At 41.5% G+C, this 14,569-nt stretch overlaps 1 protein-coding gene across 4 annotated transcripts in view; it reads left to right on the plus strand.

The window, feature by feature from the left end:
• The window catches only part of LOC111325649 (uncharacterized), a 30,845-nt gene that overhangs the window by 1,547 nt on the left and 14,729 nt on the right, over positions 1 to 14,569 (plus strand). For 3 of the 4 annotated variants that reach the window (XM_088738253.1, XM_088738255.1, XM_088738256.1), the window contains exons 3-17: positions 998 to 1,114; positions 2,073 to 2,195; positions 2,291 to 2,403; positions 3,526 to 3,661; positions 4,477 to 4,747; positions 5,127 to 5,309; positions 5,572 to 5,775; positions 6,119 to 6,297; positions 6,672 to 7,640; positions 7,910 to 9,177; positions 9,713 to 9,995; positions 10,289 to 10,485; positions 11,276 to 12,890; positions 13,521 to 13,694; positions 14,206 to 14,515. In XM_088738253.1, coding sequence (XP_088594379.1) covers positions 998 to 1,114; positions 2,073 to 2,195; positions 2,291 to 2,403; positions 3,526 to 3,661; positions 4,477 to 4,747; positions 5,127 to 5,309; positions 5,572 to 5,775; positions 6,119 to 6,297; positions 6,672 to 7,640; positions 7,910 to 9,177; positions 9,713 to 9,995; positions 10,289 to 10,485; positions 11,276 to 12,890; positions 13,521 to 13,694; positions 14,206 to 14,515 — 6,142 coding nt within the window. The remainder of the gene's footprint in view (positions 1 to 997; positions 1,115 to 2,072; positions 2,196 to 2,290; positions 2,404 to 3,525; positions 3,662 to 4,476; positions 4,748 to 5,126; positions 5,310 to 5,571; positions 5,776 to 6,118; positions 6,298 to 6,671; positions 7,641 to 7,909; positions 9,178 to 9,712; positions 9,996 to 10,288; positions 10,486 to 11,275; positions 12,891 to 13,520; positions 13,695 to 14,205; positions 14,516 to 14,569) is intronic. The other variant, XM_088738254.1, reaches the window with a different exon arrangement.

The raw sequence follows: 14,569 nt of genomic DNA on the forward strand, positions 1-14,569 counted from the left end.
GAACCGCTGCCTGGTTAGCTCAATTGGTTAGAGCGCCGGATTGTGTTGTGCAGGAGGTCAAGGGTTCGAGCCCCGGCCGGACCAATACTCATGGTCTTAAAATAAGTGAGGGGAATTTGCTACCTTTCTATAATCAAGAATTAGATATTCTAGTCTTCTCGGATAAGGATGAATAAACTGTAGGCCCCGTCTCCGGCAGGGCTAGGGGTAGGAGACGTTAATTTCCCACACTCGAGATTGCTGTGTGGTGGATGTCCTCCCCTGGGTGGGATGGGTGGGTGTTGGCCCTGAAAAACCCCTAAGGGGAGTGGTCAATTAACCTATGTATATATGTATATATGTATGTATATGTATGATATCTTAATCTGACACCAAAATTAATTCTTGTAACTAATTTACAAGGAAATGCGTCGCAGCTAGAGGGAAGAATTAGCAATTAGGTCTTGGGAGTTAAATAGAGGATATTACATGGCCGCGCGGGGATACAAATTTTATCTTCGAGACTGCTGAAAGTGTCTCTCACGATTGAGTGCAGCAAACGAGTGAGAGATACTTTCAGCACTCGAAGATAAAATTCGTATCCCCAAGCAGCCATGTAATGTTCTGTTTATTATATAGATACTGATGAAATTTCCACATAAAAGACAACTTTTTTTCTTCATTTTCGAAACAGCAATTGGGTAATTATGTTGTTAACCATGGCCACACCAATATCCTCACACATGAAAGATAAAAATAATATCTTCACTGCGTGCGGTGAGGATATGATTTTTTGGTAAAAGGAGAAATCATGGTATTTCATCAGTATCTATATAATAAAGGGTTATTATCTTTAGGTTTAAAAAAAAAAAACAGGGGAAAATTTCAATTCAAACAACCGTTTCAATTTAGAGGGGCTGTATAATGAAATGTGGTCCACTAAATTGACCAATCATAGCTCATGTACCATCTGAAAGATTATATTTAATGCATTTTACTTGGATTTGTTGAATTGCAGGTTTTTTTGTAGCTGGTGCATTAAACTCTGGTAGAGTCTTCATCTGGAACAAAACCTTGGCAACAGTCAAGTTAACAGCTGTGTTGGATAAGATAAGAAATGTGCAGCCTGGAACAAGTAAGTCTAGTAGATAAAATGTCTGCCTCTCTGTCTTGTCTACTTGAGGTGTAGCTTGACTACTCAACCCTTGGGCTCCATGTTATGACTAAGGACATCAAAAGTTTGCCTTTTTCAGCATGCATATGGTTGTTTAATACCTTTATTGCTATTTAATTATCAACCTCATCAAAGGTGTGATAATCTTTGTCAGCCTCCCTCTCACACTGCCTTTAGATTTGGTTTTAGACTGCAAATTGTACACAAATTCATACAGTACACCTATTTTGAATAGAAAACCCTACAAAATCTACTTCCATTGACATATGTGGACAAATTAATCCAAATTATCTTCAATCTGGAAGGTTGAAGGAACTGTAGGGGTGACCAAGAAATTTGTTCTGTACTGAGACAGTTGGTATATATATCTTATTAACCAAGGCCCTCTGACTGCCCGAGTCGTGTAGTAAAATTATTTATTACACGACTCAGGCAGTCAGAGGGCCAATAACTAAAATCAACCAATCAAAATGCTCTATTGCCGGTCAATATTCTCTCAGTATTGGACCGGGCACTGTCCCGAATGGTCCCAAATGATACCGCACTTGGGTCCCTTTGAACTTCAGTCGTGTAATAAATCTCTTATTAACCAAGCTTGCTTGAGATTGTACTGGAAGAATATCAGCCCTTGGTCTTTTTTGTATGGACCTCGCTGCACTCGGTCCGTACTGTCAAGACCTCGGGCCGATATTCTCCCAGTACGGCCCTCGCGCTTGGTTAATAAGATATATGTATTTTGTTGTCTTTAATTTCCTATTTAGTTATCTCAAAAAAGGCATTTTAAGTTATGAGTCGTTATCAATTTCCCCCTGTGGGAATGTTTGACCAGAGATCTTGATTTTAATGTTCATAATAATTCTTCATTAAAATCTTTTAAATGAATTTCATTTTTTGTTGTTGGTTTTTTTTTTTTTTTTAGGACAAACCAGCCCTAGGCTTTACATTTCAGACTGTGGCAAAAAAGTTGTTCTGCTGTCAGGATTTCGTCACATTTTTCTTTGGGAAACACAGCACGGCAATGAACCTGTGAACAGTACTGGTGGTAGGTTAATGAATCACAAAATTAATGTAATGAATTATTTTGAAAGATATTACAAATAAATTAGATTGATCTCAATTATCTGTACATGTGACCAGCAGTTGGGGACATTCTGAGAGGCACATGGCATCAGATTCAGTGTGGAAGTTACGTTCTTCCTCATGAAAAGGACAAAGAAACAGCTATTGATGGAGTCTTCTTTGTTGATCCAGTAAGTATAAGTGAAGTGAAGGCTTACAATGTAATGTTACAAAAAACTATTTTTGAAATTTTGATACTAACAGTAGATGACTCGTTATTAGAAAAGCACCCAGATCTGAAAATTTGAATTGGTGTTTATTCTTAAATATTCTACAGTGTAGCTCTGGTTGTTTTGCCTCAGACATTCAATGGTTTTGCTTTAACTTTTGCAGAATATAAATTGTTAAAAATCCCACCCTATATGCTATTTACAGTAAAGAAGTTGAACAATATGAGGCCAAAGGACAATATATCAGTTGAAATGAGTTAAGGTTTCAAATCATAGACCTTCAAATTAAAGCTACACAATATTAGCCCAATTATTAAGGCCATGCTGCTGCCCAGTAAATGTTTAAAAAAAAAAAACACCTAATTTCAGTCAAAACTGAATAACAGAGCTCGACACTGACTTTTCAACTTTCTAGCCAAGTGGCTAGTGACAACTTAGATGTTACAACAATTTCAGTTTGTTTCTTGCCAAACTGGCGAGTTGAAATTGAAAACCACCAGCCAAAACTGAATTTCTACTAGTCTGCGGCTAGTTGGCTACTGTTAGTGTAGAACCCTTAATAATAATCATAAACAGCCAACACACTTGCGTGATAATGCTCATCTCCATTGTCCTTAGTATTACCATGTATGTGGAAGCATGAATAAGATTTACGCAGTTTTAGAGTTTTATGTTGCCTCACCTGAATATGATAGGGACAGGGAGAATTCAGCGTTAGCCCTCCAATGAAGGGCTAATGCTCGAAACGTCAGCTTTTGTAATTGTTACAGTGGCCAATTTACCATGATTTCAACTTTGTTGATATATCCAAAGAATTCAGGATAGTTATGTAAACCCAAGATGCAGTTGAGGGTTTGCCTAACCATTATTTTCAAGAACTCTTTCAGCCCCAGGATTGTTTAGGTAGGGCTTTATAAAGTGTAAACATGGACGGAGTTCTCCTTTAGTGCTGTCAGAAAAAAAAGCGTTTCTCAAAAATATGTACAAATTTAAGTCACAACCTTGTTTACGTTCTCTCACCTGAACTCATCTGAGGAATAAGTGCATACAGTTTTCAATTGTTCTCCTTTGATTTTGTTAAAGGTTTGTGGTACATCTTTTTCACTCTCTTGGGTTTTCAACATGGGTGACCGAATCCATGTCACAACACTTCACTTGCTCTGGCCAGAGAAAAGCTACACCTTGCAGGAAGGGGTATCTAACCCTCAAATTGAAGAAGGTAACTGTAGATCAGAGCTTATACAAGTTTCTGGAAGTGAGTGAGACACTGTCAATGCATTAATCCTGAGTGTGGTGCCAGTCTCTCATTGCTTTGTTTGTTATGTAAGGCAGCATAATTCAATTTAGCACCAGTACACAGTTTAAATTTTCTGATGACAACCCTGGCTGATACTCTAGATAATTTTGGTTTTATCAACTGAGTTGATAATCAGATACAATGAATATATGAAGTTCATATATTTTGAACTGCGGTTGTAGATATGTATGATGCATGATCCTCGCAGTAGAGAGCGTCATTTTTTCAGGTCTGATTTTTGCTATTGCATAAATAGCGCTTTCTACTGCGAGGATCGTGCATCATACGTACGAGTTGATAATGTAAATTGATCAAAATAAGGTCAGTTTCAAAGCTTATGCTTCAAGTATTAGCCCTTCGTCAGAGTGTTAGCCCCTCTTTGTCAGAGCTTTGACAAAGGACTATGCTCGAAATGTCAGCTTTGAAACTCTTTATGAGGATCAATTTATATTACCAACTCAAGCAATAAAACGAAAATTACCTTGTTACTATCGCCGATGCAGCAGTTTCTTTTAGAAACTTAGCCCCTTTATTCATCTGGCTCATACTAGTTGTGCACTACTACTAATGGAGGTGTAAAGCCTCATGTTAGGGGCAAGACAAATTCATTTGGGTTCTTAATTCTTTTTGAAATTCACCTGAGAGGATCTTTTGGTTACTCATTATCGTTGGCAGACCAAAGTATTATTCATTTCATTTATTTCTTGAAATTCAGTATATAATAGTAACTCTTGCAGGTCTTAATACCCCCTTCTCTGCCACATGGCACACCTTCAAACACTCCTTGTACAATCTGACACCTGCTGAACGAGTCGTGAAGAGCAGAAAGGCCTACATTACAAGGTTATCCCCAGATGGCCAGGTCATGGTGTTGGCAATGAATCAAAAGTTTGCTGCACACAACAGAGTCATGTTTTACTCGCTGTCACAGACTGCAGTGGCTGTCATTGCTGACCTGAAGGGCTGTGGAGCCAAAATGAATGCTAATGGTCACTCTCCAGTTGGGAAGTAAGTTTTAAAATTGGATTTCAAATTTTGTATTTAAAAAAAAAAATTTTTTTTTGAAAGCTCGTCACAAAAAAAAGCTCTATAAGATTCGTTTTAAAGCAAGTTTCAAAATTGACAGATTATTATCAATAGTTTGTAATGAAGATATGGATATTGAGCATGTGTTATGGTTGCATTGTGGGATTTCAGGATGAGAGGTACCTCTAGGGGCTTTCATTACCATAAACTGACATATATTACCAAACATGACAAACATTTGTTTTTGTTGTTGTTGTTTTTTTTAAGTTTTCATATTTTTTGATACCAATTAAAATTTACTGAGTAGAGGGTGCAAATGAAATGTCAGCAATGAAAAATAAGCCTAAATTTCAATTTTCAGATCTTGGTGGATTGCAGACATGGCTTGGACCAGAGACAGTCTTCTGGTACTGTGTATCACTCGCCGTGGTTCTGTTGCTGTTTTAACTAAGCTTGGAGAACCTCTGGAGATTTGTGCCGAAGGTGGTTCTTTGCACACAGGCCCTGCTCTGTTTCTTCCTCTGCATCCCAAGATAACATTTCAGTAAGTGTCCCCTCGAGTTTCCCTACACTAGTTGGTTATAATGCAGTTAAATGCATCAACAAAGAGCATCAGCCCTCTCTAGTAGTCAGCGGTTTTTGCATTTGCCCATGTGTCGGAATTTCACGTGATCTTCGTTTGAGGCGTTTGTGTACTTTGAGCGTGAACTTGCAGCGTCGTATTAGGAGTGGCAGTGCATCATCCAGCAAACTTTCACAATGTAACTAAAGCTCACCTTGCAGATACAATTTTTCTCGTTATGCAGGAAGTCTGCAAATGGTTTTCATTCAGACTCCGCTGAGTCCTGTACCTCTGGAAAAGACCCCCTCTCCCAGAGGTTCTCTGTGTCTGTTCACCCTCACCTGCCAGTTGTTTTGAGCTCAGATGGTTACCTGGTAAAAGTGATGCAGTTGCCGTCTGTGGCCAGTTACCATGGCATTATGACAAGCTTCATGAGAGACATCACAAGGTGTGTACAAGTAGTACAAGTGACGTAATGATCTTCGTAGGTGAACAGAAATGAATTAAATTGCAGAAAAGCGAGCGTGAAAACATTTACACCTGTGCCTTCCAGAATATAACTGGGCGTTACCAACTGAGAAGAAATTTTGTAGGTTCAGGTGCCCACGTTGATGACGAGACGAAAAGAGATTCGAGTTTTTCTGTATTGTATCGACCACCTAACTCAAAATTTACGATACCTCTTATTATTTTCTAACGTTTTTCTTATTTTATGTCATCATAATTAGTTTTATTATTTGATAACGGAGTGTAAAATTTTGCCAACTTTCTCCGTGTCTCTCACGTCCCAGACTAGTTCCAGATATTGACGTAGAGCTTCAACCCGGCACTTTGTCCCGCGTGTCATCTATGAGTAGAATCAGCATCCTGCAGTCAGAAGTGAACGTGGCCCGTGGAATGGCTTCTACAGATCTTTTATCAGATGTTCCAAGTGAAAATAACTCTTCTGGGTCATCTTCTGTTGTCCCAGGTCAGTTACGCAGACTTAGATATTTTTACCTGACTGTAAGAGTAAATTTGGAGGGCGTGTGTTGATTATTAAAAACATTCAAAGAGAGACACTCACGCCTCATCCACAACAGAAAAACATGTTTAGTTAAACAATGTTTAACTGTTTGAAAACCAGCGACCGAAAACTGAAAACTGAACTCTCAGTGGGGCTCAATTATCGCTAACTTATATTTCCATTGCGCTAAATTTGAAGCCGACAAATATTGTTTCCATCAACTTCTATTAAGAAAAAAATTTCAAACTGTGTTCAACAAAACATTTGAAGTAGAGCAAAACCATTTCATCGAGGAATTACTTTCGGCAATCAATTGTTTTTTTGTTTTGGTTGTTTAGGTTATGGCCTTGCAACTGGGGATCATGGTATCAGTTTCTTTGGAATCCAAGACCCAGAACTCGAGAGCTCCCTTCCAGAATACACACCGGGAAGCATGGACGCTATCTCTCATGCCCAGAGCCTTTCCATCATTGCTCTCTCGCTAGGGGCTGCGTGTGGGATGAACTGGAAACAAGAAGTTGGCCCTGCAATGGACCTGACAGTCAATGTAGTGACAAAATTCTTTCAATTTCTTCTTCGAAATGCTGACAGCGTTCCACAAACGCATAGCTCGGCTAGAGCGCTTTCATCTTCTATTAGTGATTTATCAAAACGGCGAAGTCCCAGCCCAGTTTTCGACTCCCAACTTTCTAAGGCGTTGCTGTATTTTCGGACAGTATTGGAGGTTTTCCAGTGGGACGCTACACACAGGAACATATTCTCCTGGGCTTTTCATCTCACTCATGGCATTGTAAAAGAAATTCTACTCGTTACAGGCTCAAGCGTATTTAACAGAGTTACCAACTCCATAAGAGTGTTGAGGTTAGCCGAGCGATTACTTAATGTATCTTATTCGTCAAGTAATGAAAAGGTATGGGACTTGCCTAGCAATCGATCTGCTCAAGAAAGTCAGGTTCATCCCGGATCCGATTCGAAGAGGAGGGATGATTTAGATGGAGCAGCTGAATCAAAAGAAAGCACCGCTCTGACAGAAAATGATGGCAGTATTTCCAATAGAGACGTGCAACAGCAAACTGTGTGTCAAACGCATCTCAGTGGGTCGTGGCTTTCGTTGTATGCATTTACCTCGGACGTGTGCAAGAAGATGCAAAAACGGCGGACTTCGTTGTTCTCGGCGCAAGAAGGAGGAACCAAAGGAAGTGTTGAGACACAAATGGTCGAGCTGCTGTGTAAGATTCAAGAAAAACTGCAGCTGCTGGGTGTTAGAATACCAAGTGATACTGCTGCAAAGGCAGAAAGTGTCGAAGGTCAGAGTTGAGTTGTTGGTTTTTTTTTTAATCTTCATTCTTTCTTTCAAGCGGACACGCGCGAGGCATCGAAGTCTCGAACATACCCTAATCTTCCAGCTGAGCCATTGATACATTACCAAAAACAAAATAGAAAGTGTTATTGTTCTCGAAGGTCGTGGATACCCTCTAAATTCCCACAGTCAGGTTCAATTGATGGGTATATTATTTCGAAAATCTTCCTGCTGCTTCTTTCTCAATGCAATGAGCTTTTGCTTCGTTTTCTTTAGATGTCAGCGCTTATCTAGGTGGCAGCTTCCAAAACTTATCACAAGAAGGACCTCAAGATTCTCTGTTTTCAAGACGGCGATCAGGAGTACAGGGAAGGACAAGCCAGGAGTATAATCCCGAAAAGTCCCGTAAGTACGGGTCTCCCTTTAAGGAAAGCACTGAAAGTCTCAATTCCCCCGCATTGCTGTATACCACAGGAAGCCCAAGTGGCAATGTGACTGAACAGGACTCCAAGACTCTTTTGACGATTCTTTATATTCAGCTTCAGCAATACGATCTTAGGTCTGCGCTTGATCTTGTCTACTCATTGATCGAACCGTTGCTTTCATGCGATGAATTTGAAAACAGCGCACACTTTTCGCTGCTTCCCAACGCGACAAGATCTTTTCAAGGGAGCAGTGGTCATCCGAATGCAAATCATCACATGGAGGTTCTTCTTCAAAACTATCCTTTTGCACGAGTCGCGGATAGCAGGGGTATTAAAGTGGTGCAAACACTTGCAAGGTTCATGTCGGCTTATTTTTCAAATCTTTCTCTCTATGTTTATCCTCCTTACCAACCGATTGAACTTCCACCATTTCACGAATTTCCGTCCGATGAAAACAAGAATGAAGATTTTGAGGACCGTTCTCAAGTAAAGGAACGTATTGGGCTCGATAGAGCCAAGGTAGCACAAGCAGTGCGAGACCAGGGTGTTCACGAACTTTGGAGTGCCAACAGTACTGTAGAACTGTTGCTTGTGTCAGGGCTAATATCAGAAGCAGCCTGGTTGGCTAAGAACTTGGGTGACTGGAAAAACGCATTGTTGTTGTGTTTCGCAAGCCACGCGGTGAATTCCGGATTACCCGAAACCGAGACACATCAACAAAGTGAACGTATGTTCCCTCAACCACCGAAAGAGATTACAACTCACGCCATTGCATTCTCGAGACTGAATCCTGCGTTTAAGCAAACTACTTCACCCATTGAGGAGCAAGCAGATAGGTTGGCTGAAGAAAGATCAGCTCTTCTTTCTTCAAAAGGTCAAAGGTCAACTAAGCATGGTGCGGTTGACGTCGGAACAGAGGCCGATGACAAAACTGTTAAAGAAGTGTCTCGGGTTTTTGAGGCAGGAGTCGTTGCGAATCTTGACTTAGTGCCGTTAATTTTCACTAGTTTGGTGAGCCAGTTGAAGAATGCCACGTCACTCTTTGAGTGGATTGTACCCGAGGAGTTTTATCTGCCCTATCCGCCATCTTTCTGTCCACAACCAGTGAACACCAAGAAGGTAATAGATGTAAATGGTTGATGTTGATTCAATACGGCGCAATTGAGTTGAGTTTATGAAACGGGAGGGAGATTTTCCATGGTGAGACAGACACACATATGGAATAAATAAATTGTAATGTGGAAATCTTATGCTTTACCGAGCAAGAGACTTCGTCTTATAACAGGAATAACGATGATGACAAAGCAAGCCTAAAACGGCAGAAATCGCCCAAAACCACAACGGACACACAAGAAGTGAGAACGTTGTATTAATCTTAAAACTGTTCATATTTCGGAATATTCATTGCAATAAATGGACCATATTTTGTTCCCCATATGACACGTTTGAATTCTAAATGGTTCCACGCGTAACTTAACACCGCGTCAAACAACGCGTCACGCTTTCATGAATTGATCTCGAGACGTGAGGTTGGGACGTCTGTGGTTTTGTTGTGATTGTTTTCTTTTCTTCTTCTCCTTTTAGACAGGCCAACCGTGGTTTTCTTACAATTAATAAAATTTCGTTGTTTTAACTGTTACTATATTTCCGTCAGGAACCATTGTCACCTTTAGCAGAAAAAGAAGAAAGACTCCGCTCCGAGATGGCCAACGTTGTGCAGAAGATCTTTCTTCTGCTCAAAGCTTCTAACTGTTTGGTTCCATGCGTGAGGTGGTACACAGAACAGCTTGTCAGCACAACAGAGAACTGGTGCAACGTGATAAGAACAGATGCAGACTTTCCAGTACCTTCTTCACTGTCCGGATATGCTGATCGGGGATTTAGTTTCCGTGAGAGTGAAGCGGACAAACCTAATTATGTGTCTCCGAAGAAAAAAGGTGACTGTGGTGATATTCTGTGTGTGTTACATTCAGTAGCTTTGTTAGACTGTGCTTTAAAAAGACAAGTTCATATTGTAATGAACAGTTTTGCGAAAAACATCAGGGCTACATGAGGCAGTGTTCCGCACCCAATTGAAGGGAATCAACCCCACAGTGCCCGGTTGGTGAATAAAATGGCTATCCATTTGAAATGGTATCCAGCGAATAAAATTTTTCTTAAATTATCGATACTTTGACTGGATTTTGAGGGATTTTCTTTATTGAAGAGAGCCAACAACGTTGTCTTTTAGGGAATAGAAAGCCCGAAGAAGCCTCCAGTGAAAAACAAGGGAAAACTGATCCCAAACCGCCATCTTCGATTGGAGATGTGCTGTGCAGTTTTCGTGATTTCTGTGCGATTATGTGGTTATTGTACGTACGGGATAAGATGAGCAAATCATCCAGGAAATTCAGACAGCTGAGGAGCCAATCCACAGGCAGTGAGGAGGTGAGCATATCCATGCAGGCTAACCAGTTTTATTAAAAACTGGATCATTGGATAATGCAATTCAAGAGTTTTTATTGGCTCAGCCATTATGGTATATGAGCCAATATACCATAATCTAATTTCTGTACATTGTTAAATCCGGTTTCTTCTCACAAAATAAAGTCGAGAAGATTCGTCTAATATCTTGGGGGCGTTTTTTTAATAAAACATTTATTCCACTCTCGCTTGTTGGATATGAGATGATTATAGCCAACGAGGCGCTACGCGCCTCGTTGGCTATCATCTCATATCCAACAAGCGCGAGAGGAATGATTGTTAAATAAGGCATTGTTAAATAAGGTATTGTTAAATATATTATTCCAACGCGCGCTCGTGGAATAATTATTGAAAAGTTTAGACTTCAAAGTCCGTTATCTACAGAAAATTGCGACACATGACTCCAGCTTTATACAAACCTTGTACCAACCTGCTCCTCAGGCATTTTACGAACTGCACGAGGCGATCAGGAAGAGCGGGAAGGGAACGAGGGAGCTTGGGAGGAAGAAAGGAGTTTTTTTAACCTCCTTCCCTGCGCACCCGTATTTTTTTTCGGCAGAGAAATTTGGGGGGGGGGGGGGGGGGCACAAAAGCACAACGTTTCCTATTTTCATGTGCAAAGCTTCCGGTGGAGAGTTCGTCGGTTGACAGAATGAAGTTTTATCTTTCTTTAAAGTATTCGCTACATTTGACCTTGTTTGATTTTTTGTTTAAAATTTTCATTCTTTTTTTTTCCATAACTGTGTTTCTTAAGGAAACCACGACTATCCATTCAATCTGTTGGGAGACCCTGCTGTGGACCACAAGACTAGTTCCTTTCAGCTCCTTACTTGGAGCCGAAGACAAAATTATGGACACTTTGCTGACCCTGCTATCGGAGTTGCCTCCCAGTACAGCTGTAGCAGAATGTACCGCTCAGTTCTTCAACAACCCAGACGTGGTCCAGACTGCGAGTGGAAAAGCAAAGCTGAAGCGCCTCATGGCTCAGTTTAGACGAGTCAGTGTGGGTGAAGACAGCGGAACAGATCGCCATGACGAACCCCTGTCAGTTTTTTATCGTAAGAAGTGCATGGATTGGGAAGAAGAAATGAATGAAAGAGAAAAACTTTTCGGCAAAGTGTGCGATCAGTTTTTCGACCTTAAGGAGACTTCTGGGAACAAATCAGCTGATGATGAAGCAGAAGTCATGATGCATGGTGGTGGAGGTTTGACAGTTGGAACGACGTTGTTTGAGACGCAGCCATCTTATTTTCAGTTTCTGGACACTTTTTTCTTGATAACCGTATCCAAAACTGTGATGACCTATCACAGTAAGGGATCACATCCCGTGCCTCTTCTGCCCTCGTACAACAAACAGCTGTTAGTCTCAGATACCAAGTCACTTTCGATGCTGCAACAGAAGACACACAGCAATACCCCAACCAGGCCAATTGAGGGACCCTCTAGTATTTTCAGAAGCCAAAGCTTTACAGATGTGCGTTCCTCCAGGCCTATACCAGTGGCTACATCCTCAACTATGGGGTCGGGAACGGAGATAAAACGAAGCAGTAGCTTAAATGATGTAGCCAGCTTGGGCTTCCTACCTGGGATTAGGACTCTCGGGAATCAGCTACTTGAGCTACTTCCTAGTCTAACCTGGCTAAGTCGGTGGTCAATGGAAGGTTCATCTTTACCTTCGAGTAACTTCAATCGCAGTGCTCTCGGTGGCACCGAGTCACTTGCGGTGATGCGGGTTAATGTATCGCTTCCACTCCTGGTGAATAGCTTATGGTGTTTGCAAAATGTTTATTGGCCATGGATGTCGGATATAGAAGTCATGGTAGATATCAAGGTCAAAAGATCAAAGATTTCTCCACAAAAACAACCAACTCGTGACGTCAAAGAGCGCTCGCCTGTTTCAACAGACGCAGCCACGTCACCAAGACCCTTACGGAAAGTTCTAAGCGAATCCAATCTCCAAAGATCTGCAAACAGTTCAGCGAAACGAAATAGTATTGTTGGTGAAGGAAAAGGGTTACAAGGCGATTACGGTTATCAGTCAACGCCAGATATGCTAAAACGATCTCAAAGGGATTGGAAGACTTCTAATAGGGAAGAAAAAACAGAGTCAAGTAGCAAATTCCCAGCTCAAGCCCAGATAGAAGGGCTGGAACTTTCAAGGCCATCTCGAAAGGATTTCCAACGCATTAGAAACCTTGATCGCTTTCCGAAATCGAACAGTGAACCAAACATCCCGAATATTATAATACATAGTCCCACGACGGACGAAGAAAAGGATTTGAGTGGCGCGTATAAAAAGCGACTCTCGTTGCGTCTGAATGGGAAAAGTGATTTCTCTGGTAGCCCGACGACATATCACTCTGATCCAGGTATGAATGGTAAAAAGTCTCTATCTAACTACCACATGGTATCATTCATGGAGTTGCGGTAGCTCCTAATGCGCCAGACTCCGCGCAGAGAGGTCTGAGCTCGAGTCGCGGCCGGGTCCTTAAGATATGTTCTTGGGCGAAACACTTTACTCTCACAGTGCCTCTCTCCACCCAGGATTATAAAATGGGTAGAGACGAAGTGTCAGTGAAAGCTAACGATTTGCCTGGGGGATAATTTTGCGATGGACTAGCATCCTATCCTGGGGAAAGTGTAGAGGGGGAAAGTGGGGAGGGGGAAAGTGGGGAAGGGGGAAAGTGGGGAAGGGGGAAAGTGGGAGGGAGGAAGTGGAGAGGGGGGAAGTGGGGAGGGGGAAGTGGGGAGGGGGAAGTGGGGAGGGAAGTGGGTAGGGGGAAGTGGAGAGGGGGAAGTGGGGAGGGGGAGGGGGAAGAGGGGAGGGGGAAGAGTGGGGAGGGGGGAAGTGGGGAGGGTAAGGGGAGGTAGTAATGATACTCTTAGTCGCTTCATCTTACGGAAATCAGGATAAGCCCCGACTGCACGCGCCACTTGGCTCGAGTAAAGATAACCATTTCAAATTATTTTCTTGTGAATTAGCTTCCTTTCTGTTGCAGAGTTAACTTCTTCTGTAAAGCCGGTCGAAACTTCTACTCCTGCCAAGTCTAAACGTTCACGGAAAAGCAAGAGAAAGGAACACAAACGGGATGAAATGTCAGGTGAATGCAATCAGCCAGGGATCAAAAGACGAGAGGAAGATTTGGTTGATAGGAAAATACCAGAGCGCGACGGTAAAGTATTCTATTACACGTTAAATGTTTGTGCAGTGTGTAGAATGTAGTTAAATACTTCAAGGTCGTCTCCAGCGATCTGTTTCAGTCTTCTTCATCCTTAGATAATCTGGTTTTACAATGATCGTCTTAGTTGATAATTTAAATTGGTCGCCGTAAAGAGTTTTTAAAGGTGACTTTTCGAGCGTTTGCCTTTCGTCTTTCGATCTGACGTCAGCTTTAGAAAATCTTTGAGGAGGCCAATTAATTTTATATTATCAACTCAGTCGATAAAACCAAATTTTCTAGTTATACTTCACCGACGCGACCACACTTTCTTTAATAAGTTACCTTCTTTATTCTCTCAATTTTTAGCCAACCTTACTCCTCCTTTGTTCATTATTGTCTCTTTGGTGTTTGCGCTATCTTACCAACTGATATTTTGTAGTTTTGCACAGTCCTTGTTATATGTCTCCATCCATAGCCATCTTTGATCTCTTTTATTATTTTTATTACTTGGTTATCTGTACAGACATAGAAAAGATACACCGAACATCTTTAACTGCTGAAGAATCATCGCTCCCCACACATTCGATAATTAGAACAGCTCCGTCACGTCAAGGAAAACGAAAAACGAAATCTTGGCCAGAGCAGAAAGAGCGGGAAGGTATCGATGGTGTGGTCACGAAGGATTTAGATGGCGTGGTCACTCAGGAATCGGCTGGCGTCGTCACTGACCACTTGCAGCAAAGAGTCACAGTGGAATCAAGTGAGTGGGGGCATTCCACGGCAATGATGGCGCCTGTGTCTCAAAGTCAAATGGAATTGCTTCTTGTAGTAAGGTGAGGTTCCTATGTTGAATTGAAGTTGGTTACTCGTTATCGTGGAGTCAAGTG

The sequence above is a fragment of the Stylophora pistillata genome, chromosome 11, assembly GCF_964205215.1.
Source record: "Stylophora pistillata chromosome 11, jaStyPist1.2, whole genome shotgun sequence".
NCBI lineage: Eukaryota > Metazoa > Cnidaria > Anthozoa > Scleractinia > Pocilloporidae > Stylophora > Stylophora pistillata.